At 42.1% G+C, this 21,012-nt stretch overlaps 1 protein-coding gene across 1 annotated transcript in view; it reads right to left on the bottom strand.

Annotated features, from left to right (window-relative positions):
* The window catches only part of itfg1 (integrin alpha FG-GAP repeat containing 1), a 171,173-nt gene that overhangs the window by 135,566 nt on the left and 14,595 nt on the right, over positions 1-21,012 (bottom strand). Inside the window, exon 7 of the mRNA XM_074660656.1 lies at positions 2,485-2,534. Coding sequence (XP_074516757.1) covers positions 2,485-2,534 — 50 coding nt within the window. The remainder of the gene's footprint in view (positions 1-2,484; positions 2,535-21,012) is intronic.

Below are 21,012 nucleotides of genomic sequence, written 5' to 3'. Positions count from 1 at the left end.
GTGGAGCTAAGTACAACCGAACGCTGAATAAGACATTTTTAGGCAACCAAAATGTTACAATTAACTTTCATGAACTGAAAACACACTGTGAAAGGGTTAAAGTTCTAAGACGAAAACACGGACAACTCCCAGACTGGACAACACCATGATAGCGACCTGTCAATCACAACCATAATTTACTAAATGAACATCATGCTGTATTGAAGAAAAAGACTTGAAACTAGTGACTGAGACCATAAACTCATGTTTACAATGTTTACTGAGGTAATAAATCAAGAGAGAAGTAGGCTCATTTTCTCATAGACTTCTATACAATCAGACTTCTATTTGCAACCAGAGGAGTCGCCCCCTGCTGGCTGTTAGAAAGAATGCAAATTTAAGGCACTTCAGCATTGGCTTCACTTTTCAGACCCCGGAGATGCCCACTGCAATAAACACAAAGTGCAGCAGAAGCTGATGGGAATGTCATTAACTTTGCAGGTATTTGGTTATAAACCAAATTATTAGATAAATAAAAATTTTGAGCTGAACATAAAAGCTAGAAACCATTCATCCTTTGGGGACCATGAACGCCTGTACCATATTTCATCAATCCATCAAAAAAATGTCAACCTTATGGTGGTGCTAGAGGAAAAGTAATAGGATCACCAAAGTCAGTAGGATTCATCCTCTGGGGACCATGTACTGTATGTCTGTACAAAATTGCATGGCAATCCATCAAAAAGCTTAGGAGAGATTTCAGTCTGGACCACAGTGGTCGACCCACAGATTGCCATCACTTTTTCCTTAGGCTATGAGCCTAACTTTCCACCAAACATGTTTTCAAAAAATCCTTCTAAACTAACACACAGACAGACAACGGAAAGACTGAAAACACACCCTGGGCAGAGGTAAGAAAAAGAAAAAATCTAAATGATCTTTCCTCTGAAAATTCCCTTGCATCATCCTCTAACCTGATCAACATTCCTACCAGCCGTCACCCATCCTACTGGTTTTTGGGTAAGGCAGTTTATTTGCTCTGTGTTGCTGCTGCTTGGTCTCTCTATACCCTCACACACATTCTGTCTCTGCCAAATCCTTCAATCTCTCTCTGTTGCTCTCTTCTTCCTTACCTCCTCCCCTTCCTTTCTCCTATTCCCCCCTCTCTGTGATAAGATAGACTACTGTTCGGCTTGTGCCTCGACCTGCTGAATTTCAAATAGGCCCCTTCGACAAAAGCTCAGAGCCATGGTCTCCCCTTCTCTGCTCTCCCAGAATATTAACTAGTCCTGCAGTAGTGCTAACAATCCTGTACCCCCAGGCCCACCAAAGCTTTGCAGATCTGTTTGTTGCACTGAGGAAATGAACAGAGGGGTGGTGTGTGGGTCATCACTCTCTGATCACTATAGGTAAATACCTTTGGCTGTACTTGAACACATAACCTTCCTATTGGTGGACATATTGGACTTAGTTCATATGTGGGATAAACCCAACACGCTTATTATGGACCATATTGTAGGTCCCTAGTTAATGGCCAACAGAGGCAGAGAGACCAGGTGACTATAAACATGTACCAAAGAAAATAAATGCTGTGCTATTCATTGTGGTTCCCACTGATCCAGTTAGTTTATCATTCAGTTAATGTCCACCCATTCCACCAGTGGATTCAAACCCAGGACCTTCTTGCAGTGAGGAGCAATAGTACTTACAGCAAATTCAGCCTTGTTCGGGCTACTAAAACCTTTTCTACAGCATTAAATGTAAACGAGATTGATAAAAAGAACAGAGCAATACTACAAATAGGTGCTGAAAGAGGGAGAGAGAGAGAGTGCAAGAAAACAGCATTTGGTGTCCGCACATCTTTCACAACTCTATGAATTAAGGGGTTATTTAGACCATATAGTTGGAACAGTAAGAGACAAGTGGTTTCTGTCTGGTTTGAATGAAGTGTGTTTTATGATGTTCCGCTGCTTGAAAGGCTGATCTACCATCTATGCACGCACGCACGCACGCACTTGATATTTGATAAACCGTTTATGCATCGAAGTAATGTAAAATCAAATATTCGCTGCTTCCATCCTCTCAAATCTAAGTAAGTGTTTTGCTTTTCTCTGATTATTTTACATATGACCTTTTGGGGATTTCGACTGTTAGTTCTACAAAATAAGACATTTTAAACATCACCAAGGGTTGCTGTAACTTGTGAAGGGCATTTGTAAGATCAAAGTTATGTTCTGCATTTGTCCTTAAAGACTACAAATCGATCAATATGACTGCAATTGCTGCAGCTATATTTCTGCAACATTATAAACTTTACATAAGAACCCTGCAATGTTGATGTGTTACTGTATCTACCATACAGTGATACAATGCTACAGTAACTCAGTCATGGCTGCCCTGATTGAACTGGACTCTTGAAAAGACAGGCAGTAAAAAAGGACTGCTATCTGGGACTAAGCTGGGACAGGAAAACAAGAAGAAAATGTTTCCAAAAAAGCTCCTTACCTTGTTGATCCAGGTCTCAAACTTTGGCCCTTCAGTTGTCAGGAACAAATCTGGAGTGGGGAGGACACAGAAACAGAAGGGAGGCAGCAAGTCATTAAGTGATATATCGGTTCAATCACAATAAAACATGGAGCAGGGACTATTGATCTATAATGAAGAAAACGCTGGAGATTATTGGGAACGACAGCAATTAAAATGTACAATGTGCTCTTGCTGTGAACCTTTATACCTTTGATGAATTGATCATGAAGAAAGAACAACAGATCAATATAAAGTCAGTAACTGCTTGGATTGCTAATGTTGCCTTATTGGAGAAGTAACCTTTAATACAAACAAGCATTGTAATTTAATACATTTTAGTTTAACTGAACAACATCATGTTCACACTCATACAGCTTACAGGTAAAACAATAAAACAGAACATCGGTGTGGAAACTTCAACATTTCAAAGCTTGCTTTAGTGATAAACAGGATAGATAACAGGCAGTGACAGGTCAGTATACAGGTGGGAATCCGAAAATGAGAAAGATGAATTGGCTTCTTTAAGCAGTAGCAAAGAAATGTGGTGAAGAGACGGAAAAAGGATAGTTTTGTGGAGGTGGGGGGATCTCCTGCTGAAAGCAACAGGATTTTCACACAGCTTTCTGGAGGTTTCCCCCCCCTGGTAATGCCTGTAGCTCGCTCTATTGGAATCCTATAACCTGCGCTTGTACTCATATTCCTTGCTCTTGAAGCTTAGGCTGCACTTCTAATGCGGTTTTCTGTGTGCCTCATTGTGAGAGGACGTTTACTTTCATCGCTGCTTTCTCTGGACTGCGGTTCTGCCCCAGTAATTGGACATGAAATAAATATTGGCATTGATCTGCCTTAGGGCCCTGCTACGTGGTACCGTGCTCTGCATGGGAAAACATTAATGATAAAGGAATGGGAGATGACTGAAGGGAAGACAGGAAGAATGAAGATTGAGTGTAATGATAGATGGAAATCCTGTATATAACCAGTGTTAGTACTGCAGTGGTCACTGCAGCCAATAGCAAGTTCAAAATGCTGCAGCGTGACTCCTCACTTAAAGCTTCAGTAGGCAGAACGTTTTGGGCATCATTGGGCAAAAAAATCCATAATAACCTTTCAGTATATTGTAATTCAAGTGTTCTGAGAGAAAACTAGACTTCTGCACCTCCTCATGGCTCTCTTTTCAGGCTTTAGGAAATCTAGCCCGTGATGGGAGATTTTGGTCAATCAAAGGTCATTTCAGAAAGAGCCTTCCTATTGGCTGTGCTCCGACTGGTGGGCGGTGCTTGGTATTTCCTCAACTTATCTCAACATGGGTGACAAACTTTATCATTTTACAGCTAAAGAGTACACTACAAGATGTTTCTGAAAACATTTGAGGCGAGAAATAGGCTTTACAGTTTCAGAATATTGATTCATATTTGATCAGCGCTGCCTAGTTTGACCATTTGATCGGAGTTTGCGAGTGATTGACAGCTGCTCAGAGATGGCTGACTCCAGCTCGACTCTGGTTGTTTTCCTCCGGTCTGTGATATCGTGCAGATGCCATTAGGAACACCGGAGGACACAGAGGACACATGATTTCTTTCAGATTACCTGTCTCATGCACTACATACAGTATAAAACCCTTTCGCTAAATGACTCTCTTTCCATGGCTATATATCTAACACTGTAATGACTGGCAAAGTGTTCCTCTTTGAGCATACTAATCTCAGCCTTCCTTGTACTCTCACAGATGTGCTCTGAAATGTTATCCCAGGATTCTGCTGCAGTCATCCCCAGAACGGAGGGAGAAATCAGCAGAGTGAAAGAGCTTTCTGAAGGAGAGCTCCACTCTCCAGGAACATCCTGCCACCTCGTGTAGGGGAGCTTCAGGTAGGTATCATCTTTAAATCTAGGGTTGTCATGCCTCTCTTGCTCTCCTAAATCTCTGCATCTGTACATCCCACTATGGTAGGTCCTTACTTACAGTGAAACAAATACTGTTGATGTGGTTTCTATGATACAGAATATTACCAGATGCAGATTACATTGTATATACATGTGTGGTTTAATTGCCAGCTATTAAGATAATTATAATATTATGTACTGTGCAAATTATTATATTCCCAATTTGAGGCTCGGTGCCTTTGTGTAAAAGCTGGAGGTTATTTATATAACCCAACAATAGCTGTTGAGCAATTTGTGTAAAAGAAGGTTATCATTTACTAATTTACTACCAACCCCCACCCACTCAATGTTTTATTTTCCCCCAATGGAGTCTGGGCAGTTCCCTGTTGCACACATAGACTGTATAGCTGTCTGATGGCCATATAAAGCGGTGAAAATATTCTTAATATAGCATACACTTACATTTTTTTTAGTGGGCCTTTCTTTTAGGTGTCTAAAATACGTTTTGCTGCTGCCCCGTCCACTTCAGTACATTGCTTTGGTTTCATGACACTACTCCTGTCTGATTCTCCAAGCTGGGCCCATGCCGACCGTCATCTACTATAGGTAATATACTAACTATGGATAAGTACCTCATACAACCCCACTTCAAAACACCCAAACTCTGCATTTTAAGAGTCAAATGCAAAGTTAAGCCACTTTTAAGGTGCTTAAGGTGGTAAAACAGTTCAACTTTTAATGTTTCAAACTTTGTGGAATTGCAGACATGTTGCCCACACAGACTTAGAAATGCAAAGATGATAACAAATGCATGCATATATTATGCATATGTGCACACACACACATACACGACAGGATACTCTCAGTAATTTGCACATTGTGTATGTGCTTACCCGTGTCACTGTGTGTGTGTGTGCGCGTTTGAAGTCGCACCGGGTGGCGTGTTGATGAGCTTGGTTAATCAGCCAATCAGGCCTCTTAGACAGAATCCAGCCGTGATTGGCTGATTAGGTGCGATGGCGGTGTGTCAGTGAGAGAGGCATGGGGTAGACGGAGGAGCAGAGACGTGCACGAAGAGATCTTCATCTTGTAAACACTTAACATTCTCGCTGTGGGGGCACTTCCTCTCTTCATTCCTCATCTCAACACTTTTTTTTTTTTTAAACTCAAGTTCACTGCCAAACTCTTTCCTCCACTAATTTCTCTTCCTCTAGTCTAACTGCCAGTCCAACTTGAAACTGCCCTTTAAACTTCCCTTTGCCGGTTTGATGCCAGGCAGTGTGTTGAGGGTGTAAACTGATGACTTTGAAGTGGAAAACCTGCTTTCTCCTTGGACACTGCACCACGCATGACTCTGCTTTCTGATCTGTCCTGAGAGGGAATACATTTTAGGAGGTGTCAAGGGGAATATGCACACAGAGAAAAGCCAATTCCCTTTGGTAAACTGAGTAATAAGGTAATCTTAATGGGATCCTTCTGACATTATCCTCTTCAGTACATTGTCCTTCTCCACTCTCCCCTCCCTCCCTCACAGTCCCTGCCAGACAGTATTCTACACAGTCTCATAAAGAGCTGCTAGCTAGCAATATAAACCTAACTGCTGCCACCATCACTCACTTTAACACAGTTTTACTGCTCCAGGGACTTTAACTAGGCTGCCGAGGGCTTTTTAGGGACTCATTCCAGTTAAAAGTGAAACAGAACAGAACAGAAAAAGACTGGAGCCTAAGTGAAAGTCCTTAGTGTAATTAAATAGTCAATAAAATGAGAATAGCTGGTCCACCTTCAAGGTGAGTCCACCTTAAGTGAGCCTGGGCTGAAGTTGTCGCTAACTTCGGGGCTAACCCCCTTTACTTTAATCAGCAGGTGTCAAGCAAGAGACGGGCCTGAGTCTTAAAGAGTTGTAGCATTTATTCACCGACAAATAGTCCAAGTTTGCTTCTTTTATAACACATTTTACTTTAAAAAACATCTTTAAAAAAAATCTTTTAAAGATTCCCTGATGCTTACGCCCGGCAGGCCGCTGGGCTTGCAATAGATTGCTACGGGAATAAGTCCAAAAACCTGGAAATGAGTTAGCACTTTAGCACTTCTGGTTCCCTCGTCTGGAAGTCAATGGTTTTTTTTAATGGGTTTTTAGTTAGATGCCTGAAGCAAGGTCTGTGTTAACACAAGCTCAACGTTTTGTTCTTCGACATAAAATACATAAATAAATACCCTACTTGTGAATTTTGAAGCCTTTATGTGTCTTAAAAAAGACGGTTGCTAACATGTGGCTAATTGAGACTACTAAACGTCATGGCGCCAGTTCTTCTGCCTTTACAGCCTCGTTGTGTATACTCGCGCTCATGCGACCGCGGTGTAGTTCGTTATAGCCCAACGTTAGCTTTTTACTTCTGCATTCAAGCTTCAAAGATCATAGAAGTGGTGTTCATTTGTGGAGATTATCTTGCTGAACAAAACGTGTAAGTATCATAAACGTTTGTGCCACACAGCTTATTTTCTGCAATAATCCAAATTAACCCAATGGGACAATCCCATTGGCTTTTTATTGAGGGAATTCAGGGCAATGCAAACTTGGTTGGCCTACAAATATACGTCATCCCTGGAGCACTCTATACACTGGCAGAAACCCTGGATCACATCACATTTGGTGAACACTTCAATTGATTGAGGAGGTGCTCGTGTGTCAAACCAAGGCCGCCCAGTCTCCAAGCAGAGATTCTACTTCTACTTTATCCACAAAAGCATGAATCCGTCTAAATTTTTTTCCTTCCTGCAACAAGACAATGTTTACAAGCTGCCAGCAGTTCAGGATGACACCTACAGGACTGCTGTTCAAGCGGTGATTGTGAGGTGACACCGGTGACATCAAACTGGCACCACAGCTGTCCTAGTATCATGATGAGCTACCAGTAATCCTGTTAGACCTGTATGATTGGAAGTGACCAACACGACCATCAAAGCCTGCTAATCCCATCAAACCGTGACTCAGAAGAAAAAGATGATCAGGAGCGCTGCTGTAGTGTCCTGAACAGTCAGTAGGGCTCAAAACATAAGCCTTATTGCCTTGCTTATTCCTTCCAAAAAATATGCCTTTGATATGGTTTAATTGGCATGATTTTAGGACTACAGCCACACTACCATTAGTCCAAAATTCAGCGACCAGCCTCTGGAGAGCAATTATGAAATGTCTGCAATAGTAGTCCAATTTTAGCTTTACTTCTTTGGCCACCACTGTGAAGTTTGAATTCAAAAGTATTGAATGCTTTTAAGGTGGGATTTGGACTACTGCCGTAAAGAGGCAAAAAGACTGTATGCATGTAACACAATTGACATGTGTTGCTAGACATTCGTAGGAAAATACACAAAAAAAAGACCGGTTTTGGTTTCTATATCTAATATCCCCGTTCATGACAACTGTAGTGGGGTGAATTTTTATACACCTCACCCATTTCAATTATATTAATGCTTAAGGTTACGTTTAATTAACGGCGTGGCGGCTTTGAGGGACATGTGGGTGCCGTACCAGGTCTCTAACTGCTTCCTGTCTGCTCTGCTGCGTCACCCGGCCCGCCTCAGCTCCACTGACGATCCACCCCTTTGACCATTTTTGAATTAGCCGCAAGCTAGGCTGTGTTGTCACTGCCAAGATGGCGACGGCCTGAACCACCCACTTTGAGCTTCACAACGGCTCTCCAGGAACCTACGGGTGACGTCACGGAGACTACGTGCGTCATTTATACAGGTCTATAGTATAATCAAGTCTCTGAGCTTGTTCTACGCACATTGCGTTTTATTTATCACCTTTAACAACGAGTAAACTACAGACATCAAAACCTAAAATGATTCAGCAGCACCAGCGATCTGGCACTCTGCACTAGCAGCACATACACACATTCAAAGCATACGCTAATAGAGCTGTCATACTCCAGCACTTGGGAAAGATGCATACATAATTGAGGTGTATAAATGTGTTTGTGTGTGGGAGGGTGGGGTTGCGTAACAGCAACTGGGATTCAGAGCTCTAAGTGGTATGTCATGTCGGCGGATAATTAAAGATATGCTAACTGTGAAGGCTAGAGCAACGGCTACTCTGGGCATTGAGAAACACATGGCAGGAGGAGACTGAGAGAAAGAGAACGACTGAAACCAGATGCTAAGGCCGTCCAGTTTTCAAGGTGTGTCTGTGTACAGAAAACAAGCTTCCAAAGCAAATCACCACGAAACAAAAGCACGCTAATCCCTTAATTGCAAGAGAGGCAATCTATAATCACTTGATTATTTCTTCTGCGTTCCTCCGCTCTCCCACACTCTCTCAGATTTTTGTCCTGTTTGGTTAAATTGTCCCTTCCCTACAAATGACACTTCAAAAAGCTCACTGTCACACCCAAATGAACGAGTACATGATGAGCAGGCTGCACAAACCCCACTACACCCGCCCCCGCATTGCAAGGCTGATTTCAGCACATTATTAAAATATCTGTGTGCATCGTGTGAATGTCTTTGTCATTGGGTGGTGATACAGCCAATCATCTTACAATCAGCTAGTCCTTTCACACTAACAGAATAATTGCAAGTGTGTCTGTTGCCAATAACAGGGTGTTAAGAGCAACAACTGTCATAGCTCAACTAAAACAAACAGCACAACAGGGTAAACTGTAGCACAGGCCAGCGTGCTGCAGAACAGTGGAGGTGCTGGTCTCGATGCTGTTTATGCAAATATCAGCGTGCTGCACAAAGGTTTGATTGGCTCTATGCTGTTTCTATTACAGTAGGACACAGATGAGCTTGATATGAACTGGAAAGGACAGGTGTTTACTGATTGTTGGCACCAAAACGTGCGATGTACCTCATGTGGAATCAAAAAAATCTGCAACCACATGAGAGTGTGCTGGTGAATGTTTTTTTAGTTAATGATTGAGGTTGAAACGAAACAACAAATAGAAGTTATTCTTCATCTACATATTCTAAAGATCTGCAGCCTGCTTAACGTAGGTTTGATCATAAGTTTGACTGTGAAGTCTACAGAACATTTAGTTAGTTTCATACTTAAAAATTGGCACAGAAAGCAATGTTTCATCCGGTGAAGCATTCAGGTATTATAGGAGAAAAAGACAAAACTGACTAGTAACAGAAAATAAGGGCATTTCACAAGCCTTTGTCCGTTTGGTTAGTCTGAATCAGAGTGAAATTTATACTTTTGGTTCATTTTCTATTTAGTCTGGTTCGGTTTCACAGTGCACAAATTAAAGCAGACAAAATAAAGAAAATAACCTGCTGAGGGGCGTTTACGAAGGAGCAGATTTATCTTTTTCGTCTTGAGAGCTGCCACTTCTATGCAGGGAATCACAGGCTTTGATATATTGCAGAGGTCCAGGTCAGTCCTCTCACACTAATGTTAACCTGTCATTTACCAGTGTCCATCTCAACAAATGCCGGCGCAGGCAGCCTGCATTTTTGGTTCTCTTCTTGCTATTGGGTCGGATTATGTTCTCACAGCAATCAAACCGCACTAGGGTTGGGTTGGAAACGGTCCGAGTCCACCTCTTGCAAGCGGTCTTGGACCGGTTGTTTTGGTCCACACCAGAGTACGATTACTTTGTTCACAACTGCCCACATAAGATCAAATGCAACAGGCTGCAAATGTGCAGTAAGACTTTCAACTTGTACACTCTACTAGAGCGCTATATATGAAATCTTTTCAGTTGCATGGGGTAAATAAATGTTTTTTCTGCTCTTTGCACGAAGGGCTTCTAATGTCAAACAAAACATCAGACCTCAACCTTTTAGACATTTGCCACAACCCCATTTCAATGAATTGATAAGTTAGATGACCCGATAGAAGGGAGAGCGGGAAAGAAATAAAAGGGAAAATTAAACTTGAAGTGTGCTCTTCATCAGACCCAACTCATTCCAACAAGTCATCTCACCAAATGAGACTGGAGTCATTTCTTTCTTCTCCGTATCCATTCAGGAAGAAAATTAAAATTCCTGGTGAAACTTTTTTTTTTGGACACTTTCTTTCTCAAAACTTGCTGCAAGCATGCGATGTCAGTTTGGAATCTTGCAATAGATCAGTATGGTAATACAAGCTGACACTTGCTAATTAAAAAAGTGAAGTAAAGTGAGTTAATCCAAGTTGATACTCAGGTTTAGACTGAGACGAGAAGAGGGGAGAAAGAGAAGAGAAGGGAGGAGAAGAGAGGAGAAAGAAGAGAGAAGCAGAGCGTGGGGAGATGAGCGGTCCTTGAGTTATTCATAGCCTCTCCATCAGATTTGTTAAGGGGATTGGAAGCAATTTAAAGGCCTCCACTGACTGTTTGACTCGAGCAGCATTATGTCTCTCTATTCCATTATGTTGAGCCGCAGTGTGGGGATAAAGACCAGGCTTCCTATTAGCCTCTGTATAAACAGATAGGGTGATGCTAGGCGGGTGCTAAGCCTCGGCAGAGACGGAGAACTCTGACATTGAGGAGAATAGACAGCGGCAGGCTATGCTATCTCCTTGCTTTGTCTCACTATCGCCGTCCCTCTATCTGTTTCTCTCTGCACACACATACCCCCTTATCTGCCATACTCTGTAGCCCAGAACAGTAGCACCGTTGCTGTGGATCAAGAGGTGTTATGACTCAGCGAACAGTGAGCCGAGAACAGTCGCAGGTCTGTAACTCGAAACGAGCGTATGAGCACATTAAAAGGCACGATTTGTGACCCAAATGTCAACAAAAAGGGCAGCCACACCACTGACATTGAAACCACAGGAGTGGAACCTGCTGGGTAGACAAATACTAGACATTTACATCAGTGAGATTTGTCAGCACAGAGGAAAACCAGGTAGAGCAGAAATCCCTTACTGAGCATTGTTTCAGTTTCTCAGTAGGAGTGTCAAAAAACATGCTGAAAATGTGATATTCATTCTTTTTCTGTTAAAGCTGCAGTCAGTAACTTTGAGACTATACAAGATGGTTCTGAAAACATTTAGTTTATCAGCTCTGCCTAGTTTGACAGTTTGATCTGAGTTTGCAAGTTTCGCAAGTAGTGATTGACAGCTGCCCAGACACTGCTCAGGTCCATCTTGGCTCTGATTAGTTGTTTTCGTTCGGGCGCTGTAAACAATCTTGCAAATGCCGTTAGGAGCAATAGGAGGACACAGAAGAACATGATTTTTTTCACAGATTATCTGTCTCATGCACTACTGTCAGGATATAGTGAGTGAGTTAATAACTTTTTTTATCATATTTGCTCAAAGTTACCGACTGCAGCTTTAATTTTCAATGTGTTCAATGGATAATGAATTCTATAATTGGTGTGTTTTTTTTTTTTTACCCCACTGTGGTGATTAACTGACTCAAAAAGGCCCATATCCTCTGCAGTATCCCGCTATTCTCCTCCATATAGAAGTAGATTATTAAAGAACAATAAAGCAGCAAACCAAAATTGGCTAAAAGAGCAGAACAGCGAGGGAGGAAAGGGAAGAGAGAGTTGGTGTGTAGAGTTGTAGCTAATTACTCTGTTCACACCAGTCCCCCTGTTACTCTCTTACTACAGCATACACACATAAACCCACACATACACTACACCATACTAACCCAAACACACTATCCTTTCCATTTGTCCTTTGCCTTCAGCATTGTGGCAACCGCGAGCTTCATCAATGTTCACTAAAATGAGCAGCCGTTTCATTCTGCCAGCCTGCGCTCGCAAGTCTCCAATTAGCAGCTTATTAAAAGCGCTGGTGTGCTTTTATGGAGCTTTCAGGTCTTGGTCGGGCCTCGGTACTGACTCGCAAGAAAAGTCAGGTCACTGAGTCATCCAACGCCTATCTACACACACAAACATAAAGGCCTATACTGTACATATCCCCACTCATTATACAAGATACAATATGCTGTTCTGGAGTGATTGCATGGCAGCATAAGAGTTGAGATAGTTGCAGAGATGAGAAAGGACATGACCGCGAGTGGAGAAAGCCAAAGTTATTGATTTCACCGTGCTCGGTGGTGTCAAGACTCGGAATCGGATGACTGCTTGACTTCTTTTATAACTGAACTCGTCTCTCTTGCTCCTCTGTTGTCCTTCCCTTCACCCGCTTTCTAGCATTGTGTAATACAGAGGTAAAAAGGCAGCCAAGTGATACTGTAGCATTTCTGAGGGTTCGGCCTGTTGTCCAGACAGACAAAAGCTGATTTCTGGTCAATAAAGTTGCATACTTTGCATGCATTTTCTACTTATTACTGTAGTTCTGTGTGTAATTTGTCAGAACACAGCGGTGAACTGAAGTGCTCCCCTGGATTTATGTACATTTTGAAATGCCAATAAGCAACGTTTTGGATATCTTACATAATACTGTATATAGTAGGGGTGGAAAAAAAATCAATTTACCTATGTATTGTGATTTTATTTTTACGATGTTGAAGTAAAACTCTTAATGCCAGAATCAATATATTTGCCTAAATTGAGTCTATGCGGAGGTAAAAGAAAGTTACCACTTTTATTGTTGCAGTCTGAGTAACGTGATGTCATATCTGTTAACCAAAACAAACCACAGCCGGCCGCACCGAGCCAAAACGGGAAAGTAGAAAACCGTTGAGGGTCCACGTGGAAACGACCTGCACCTAAATCCAAAGTGGTAAACACTACACATACAGTAAAGTATGGAAACACTTTGGGTTTCACACATTGCCAGGGAAAGCTGAGCTAGACATCACGGCTAAAGCTGCATGCCAACTCTGGCATGGACAGGAAACTTTATTGTATTGCGGTAACGTGCGGTCAAGCCAGCCGTCACCCGCTTCTCCGTGGTCAAATCGGCCGACGCTACAACTGTAGAGCACCCATATACTGACATTTATGTTAAATGCATTCAAACGGCCTCGATGGAGCTGATCATGGATGTATAAAGAGAACAGAGCTGACGGCAGAGCTAACAACAGACTTCAAACAGCAAAGTTAGCGGAAGTAAACACGTGTGACGTCCGGTTTTTCTAAAATTTCAAAACAGTTGTTAGCAAAAGGAACTGTATATACAAAATACTTATATGGAAATATGATTGATTGGATTATATTCAGCAGAAGTATAAAACATGTTACATGTCCCTTATAAATTTAAAAGAAAAAAAACACTTATTTGTGAGGAAAATGGCTTTACCCTTGATTTTTGGGTTGCTGGAAAAAAAATCTAATAAATAATTCCTGACAATGATCCTGATATATTTAACTTCAGGACATCTCAGACTACATACATTCTGAAAATCAAACACTTTTACTGTATCAATTTAGATATTTTACAAAGTAAAAGTCCCTAGAAGTGTATGATTCAACTTTTTCACATGGTCTAGTGTTAAAAAAGTTAATAAAAATAACAATAAATCGTAATCTCAAATTGCAATACTTGTAGAAACGCAATACATATCGAATCGGCACCCAAGTATCATGATAATATTGAATCGGGAGATAGGTGTATCGTCCCAGCCCTAATATATAGGTGAACAAACTAACAAGGCAACCCCCCACTGTTTATTAATTTTTAAAATGCAGAGGATGATGACATTCATTACTTCAATTGAGGATGGAAAAACTGATGAGGGGAAACTCAGTGATGCATTACAATATCAGAAAACAACTTTTCTTTTAAACTTCCTCTCTTTCCTTCTCTTCCCTGAAACTATTTCCTCCTAATCCTCCTCCACATTCCAACATCCAGTCCCTGTCCATGCTCTCTTTATACAGAGGTAATCTGAGATCAACAACAACAACAGCAACAGCAGCGCTACATGCCCCTCCTTGTACCTGTAAAAGGCCTTGCAGCAGCAGTAGCGGCGGCGGTTCATCCAGGCTGCAGTGCAGAGTTGGATGTGACAGCCAGCGCCGCGGATGCTGCATTAGTGTCTGATATGCTGTGTGTGTTTGTGCATGTGTACTGTCTCCTCGCTCATCACCACGCTCCGAGCCATTAGGGCTATGCGCGTCTGTTGGCGGGGCAACAGAAAGTGAAATTCGTAGGAGAAAATGTACGAGTGCAACACAAGAGAATGAGGGCAGAGCGGGAAAGAGGGACGGAGGAACCGAAAGAGAAGAGGAAAAAGAGAGCGAGAGTTAGAGACGGTGCAATAAAGTGATAGAAAGAAAGAGAGACAGACAGACAGAGCTGATCCTCCCTTTTTGTCATGTCTCTAATGCCCCTGAGCAGGTTATTTGTTAGCCTGTTACTCAGTAAACAAGCTGTGACTCCTATCCCCCGCTGGCTGTCAAAGGGACACACACAAACACACACAAACACACACAAACACACGTGCAGACACACAGTTGTGCGCTATATTCCCCCGGGGTAGCTGGGAGATGGGCTCAAGGAACCGCCGGCCGCCTCGCCGACTGATCTCATTGCTCTGTTTACGGAGGTTGGGAAGGGAGGGGGGGGGACAAATGTCCACTTTGTGTGTGTTTGAGTTGTTGTTGTGTGTGTGGTGCAGTTTGAATGAGGCGGCCAGTAATGAGGCAAAATGAGAAGGAAGAAAGCACAAAGTGTGTGCGCCTGCTTGTTTTTGTGTTTGTGTGTCTTGTGTATATTTGTCCATAGTCCCGCTATAAAGCCGTCCTGCAGCCAAGTCATGCCCTCTGTGTTCGTCTGTTTGCATCGATTTGTTGTTTTGTTCCCTCGGTCTTTAACCCTCGGACTGATCCATGCCTCAGCTGGACAGAGAGGGGGGCCTTTGGTATTCTGAAGGAAATGTCACAGACGCCACCAGTGAAACACATACTTTGCCTCCAGCAGACATAGGGAGGCAATGCCCTCATCCGCGCTGAGAGCGAGACGCAAGGCGATAAGGTTAGTCGGAAAATATGCAGACATTCAAGTCCAATCTATTGATATCTGGTGCCTGTTGCAATGCTGGGAAAAGCTAAATTATATACAGTGTGTGCAAACCGATAGAGGCTGGACACACAGTCACATAATTAGCCCAAAATTCTCTGCTCACCCACACAAGCCAAATACTTTAAGTTACTTCCAGTGATCACAAAAGCTCATACACAAAAATGCAACTTGTGTGAGATTTGGTCTGTATAATGAAGATTTGTCTCTCTGCAACCAACTCATGTTATCCTCATGTCCTGCCTACAGACACACTCCTCTTCTTCTTCAAAGCGAGCATGCACAAGAGTTTTGAGCTGCTCCTGCAGTTTGAATTATAACTGGTCACTGACCAGATTGTGAGAAAAAATGGTTGTCTTACATCAGGCTTTAAATGGTTTTCAGCCTTGTGCAAAACTTTGCAAAATACAGCCATGAACAACGCTAACAAGGAGAACATACTGTTTAAGGCAGAAGTTCTCAAAACTTTTTGGGACCAGGGACGCCTTAAAAGGGAGAAAGTATTCCAAGGATCCCCTCATAATCGTTACACCAATTAAGCATAATGTTTACTACCATTTGTACTCTTAGATGCCGTTGAAACTATTTGTATTCTAAAACTTTTCAACCATAAATACTTCAGATCAGTTCGATAGAGATAAACAGAAACACATTTTAATTTAAATCATGTTAACACCACTTTGCATTGCCCTGATATTCCGGGTGATTTGTAATCAGTTGTCGCTTTGGCTTGGCCGGCTTCATGGCTTTGTTCGCCAGCACCTGAAGACACATGACGCATTTTGGTCTCGATATGACTTGTCATATTTTCTAAATTTAGCTAGTCTGGGCTTGACGCTGTGGACTGACTCAAATATTTCTCCATGCTCGCCAGCTAGCCAGCTGGCTAATAAGCAGCAGCAGGAACGGTTTGTTGCGCCCTGAGCGAAGAGACTGATTCATGACACATTGACGTGATGTGTCACAATCATATCAGATTTTCTATTGGCCCAAAGCTAACGTGGGTGGTAGTAATGGACACAATATGCTTGTTTTATTGGCGAAAATGGTACCCATCTATAGATATGCACTTTTTAATGATACAGCACAATTTTATAATCTATAGCAAATTATTTCGTGGACCCCCTGACAGAGTGCCACGGCGCCCTGGGGGTCCCCGGGCCCCACTTTGAGAATCACTGGTTTAAGGGACACTTCAGAACGACCTTTACTTACAAGTGAGAATGTACCTGGTGATAGAGTGCAATGTTGTATAAAGGAAAATAAACATTATTTCTACAGCACTTTTCAAAACTGTTTCAAAGCACTTCAGACGAAAAATAAAAGATTCAACATTATAAGTCATAACACCAGCCAACATGTGCTGCGTGTACCTGCAGGCTAGATCACCCTGTGTCGAACCTCTACTCTATAAAAAACAATGTTTCAAGAAGAGACTCAAAATATGATTCTGTGAAGCTGAGATCGTCAAGAAGGTCAACCCAAAGCTGTGGAGCCCTGACAGCAGAAGCCTGCTCACCTTTAACCTTTCACAATGATTCAGCAATAGCTTGGAGGTGTCTGCCGGACGATCCCACAAAGAATAAAGGTGATAATAAATAACTGGACACCAGTCCAAGTCTAAAAGCAATCAGTGAAACCATTACAGTTCTAAAACAAAGCAAACCAATGACAAGATACTTAAATGGGTATATAGTTCCAATCTAATATGATCTTGGTTATCGTATCATTCTGAAGAATTACACTCTTCCCCTGAGACAGGTAAAAAGGCCATAACAGCAGTGATGGCAACATTAAATGAATGCATTTACAATCTTCTCTGAATCACTGAAATTATTGTATTGATTTCATGTTGTTTTGTTGCTTTTTAAAAGCTTTTCAGTATGTTTCTCAGTGAAATGCACAATGTCAGAGTGTCTCTTTTCGAGGTGCGAGAAGGGAACTGTGTGGGGCTGGAGCCAAATCTTCACTGGCCACCTCTATTGATATGTGGCCCTGTCCCTCTGCTAGCAAGGAACCATCGGACTGTGAAACGAGCTTTTCCAAACTTGCCCAAAGCCCACAAAGACGATTTACTATAGTGTCGAAAGAAGGAGCAGAAGAAAACCTTAAAAAAATACATTTGTACTGCTACTTTGTCCTCTGAGAGAGAACAGTCAGGGTAAGCTGTGCCATCACACACACACACTTCACTGCTTAATGCACTGAAATATGACAATTTGTTTTATGTCATTTTTAAAATGTCTCACAGAGGCTGAGAGGGTTGAAAGATTCTCTTCAAAGATGCTTTTCTGTTTCAGAAACTTTTTTCCCCCCCGAGGCTACAACATTGCTGGCTTGGTAACTTTGTCACAACATTTAAATAATGAATGAATGATATCTATCAGTGTCGTGGCAACAATATAAACCATAGACTGTATATATAGATGGATGACACATCTCCACTTCCTCCCAATGTACAAAAGTGAAGCCAAAATATCCCGGATATAGGAGCTGCCTTCTTGAGATTTTGAGGTCATTTGGAGCCAGAGTCTGCGCAGTAGTGATCGGGGGAGCTGGAGTCACAGTATCGAGGTCCCGCCCACACACCTGCCCGAATCAATCACGAGTTGAGCACGGCCACAGCTCGCTAGGGTGAGCCACCTAGCTGCTACGTTAGCACCACGGTAACTGTATGGCTAGAAAGACACAACAACTAACCATAATATCTCTATAAATACATTTATGATCAAATCAACACACGGTTTCTGTCATTTTAGGTAGTTCTTATCACGCTGATGTATGTTCAATCGGGTGAGACGTCATGATTGACAGCTGCTCGGAGGGAAGTAGTCGCAGCCTGAGGCTCGGGAATTGTACGAGAGAAGAGATTTAACTATAACTTTCCATAACCGACACCAGTCTGTGTAATAGAACATATGTAAATCTGATCATAAATGTATTAATAGAGATATTAAGGTTAGTTGTTGTATCTTTCTAGCCAAACAGCTACCGTGGTGCTAACGTAGCAGCTCGGTGGCTCACACTAGCAGCCTGCAGCCGTGCACGGCTCTTGATTGGCTCGGGCGGGTATATGGGCGGGACCTTGATACCACGGCTGCAGCCCCCCGATCACTACTGCGCAGATTCTGGTGCCAAATAACGTCAAAATCTCAAGATGCCAGCTTCCGTATCTGGGATACGAGAGATGTTCTATTACACAGACTTGTGACGGTTGTGGAAAGTTAAAGTTACATCTCCTCTCTCGTAAAACTCCAGAGCCTCCGGCTACGCGACTGCTTCAGTCAGAGCAGCTGTCAATCACAGCCGTCAATCATGACATCTCAGCCTCTATCTATAGCATCAAATAAGTAATTAAAACAAAACTTATCAGAGAAATGAACCCTTGAACATTCATCAGCCTGATAAGAACTACCTAAAATGTCAGAAACCATGGAGGGGCCGGGCTTTATGACCTATATCAAGATGTTTCGGCTTCACTTTTTGGGAGCTGTCATGTCGATCCGTCCTTATGTACGGTCTATGATATACACGCTCAATACCAAAACGACACACACACACAAACGTGCACCATTGAAAACTGCTGTAGACTACTCACACAATCACATACAGCAACATCAATAAACTGTACCTCACACCCTGATGTTAGTTTTGATGAGCGCACAGTCACATTAACACACCCACCACCCTCCCTCACATCACCACCAGACACACAGCACCCACACACACACAAACACACACGGATAAAATGCAGAATCCAGGCCAGTAACAAAGTGAAAAGCTCGGCAGAATAAATCCGTCTCTAAGCCAATATGTAGCCCTAACTCCACACTCTGTGACTTCCACCCCGATCTATCAAAACGGCTCATTCACAAACATGGCAGAACACGGCGCTGTAGAATTGAGCAATGCTATTCCCGGAGGAAATAATCTCCTAAAACCATTACAGGGAACAACGTAGGTGCAGTAGCTATGGGGAGGATTATGGCCAAACCCTCTCATACACACACTTTCCATCCTATTTTGCTCACTTTCTTTATGCTGCACATGAGCGTGTGTGTGTAAATAGAAGCTGCTCTCGGAACTACTGCAACAAGCATAGCAAAGCTCATTCCACGGACTGTAATGAAGTGTGTATACAGGGCGTGTTATCAGTGCAGCGTGCCAACATCAAGAGTGACGGGCATTGTATACTGAATACACTGATAAGTCAATGTGTGTAAAGTAAACTAATTAAATCTACAGAGGGCACATTACAGATTAAGATTGTTGGCTTTGCACAAGAATGTACAGATAGAAACCTGAAATACTGCAGACTGGGATGACAGAGCTCGTCAAACCAACTGTGTTAGTGCTTTTAGTAAAAACATAAAGAAATGGCATGTCCTGGTGTTCTGGAGGTCTGAGGTGCATACCAAGAAGCCACCATGTGACCTCAACTCAACCAGGGACCTTCCCTACCAGCTTCCAACACTGTTTCACTCATCATATATTCTGTTGCTCTTAGTTAGTAAAGGCAAAAAATGCCGTAACAAAACTAAGGGCTATATTTCCCTGAACCCTGCGGAGCGGAGCAGATGGCAGTCGGGTGTGCCCTTTCCAGTGCATCAGGGGCGTGCCAAACACACTTATTTTCACGTACACGATATATTCGCACAACAACCCTGCATACACCATTTCCCAGATCAACTGGTATATAGAAGATGAATGTGCAGTGAGAATGTGCACATCTCACGCTTACTTCAGACCAGGCGTACACACAAACCATGAAGAGATACCGTAGCTGCGGGTGATATAATAAGGTGGACATGAAATATAAAGATGAGAGATTTCGTTTTATTTATATGTAATATAAATTAAATTGGTAGGCTTAGGCGAGCTGCCTTTTTTATTTCTCTTGAAACTTTGCAATTTCAAAAATATATTGTATATTATATACAGTATATTGCCCATCAGTAGCAATATCTACGTTTTTAAAAATACATTTTTGGAGGTTGTGAATCGATTAGATATTGATTTAGAATTAGAAGATAAGAAACTTGATTCTTACATGAATCGATTCCCCCCCTCAACCCCTGACGGGTTGTTTGCCAATTTCACCGACTGTGTTATTTTTGTCGTCTACAGCGTTCTGTAAAATGTCAATGCATAATGTAATGCATATTTCTGTATTTCCATAACATAGTTTTAGTTGTAGATCTACACTGATTTTTATGTCTATAAAAATTTAACTAGTTTTGACAGTTTTACATGCAAAAAGAATTACTGAAAATCTGGGAAAGAAATAGTTGCCTCTTCCTGAATGATCCACAAATAAATCAGGATTTTTTTAAAAATAACTTTTTTGTCTCTGGGAACATCACTATAAAATTTAATCCAGACAGTCTCTATCACATCGTGCTGCCCATCACAGCCTCACGTCTACCTGTATTGTAATTACAAATGTGGAGCCCCAGGCGGTACTTTGGCCAGACTTGTTAAAAAGAAAGTGATGCACGCAGTTGTTGCCCCTGGTTACCAGGTGTTTTGGATGGAGACATTGGCAGGAGGGAGTTATTAGCGGTGAGAGAAGTTTTAATTTATCTATGATTTTTCATGGAACTGCATGTGAACTGTTGTCAATGCGTCTGTCTCCAATATGCCTGCTGATTTACCGTAAAAACTGTAGAATAATGAATGAGAGGTTTCTGTGGTTACTTAGCCAAAGTCTGCTACTTGTTGCACAAAATGTAACTAGTGGATCTGCCATGCGT

Source organism: Sebastes fasciatus, chromosome 2 (genome assembly GCF_043250625.1).
Source record: "Sebastes fasciatus isolate fSebFas1 chromosome 2, fSebFas1.pri, whole genome shotgun sequence".
Taxonomy (NCBI): Eukaryota; Metazoa; Chordata; class Actinopteri; order Perciformes; family Sebastidae; genus Sebastes; species Sebastes fasciatus.
This window is presented reverse-complemented; position numbering and strand designations above follow the sequence as displayed.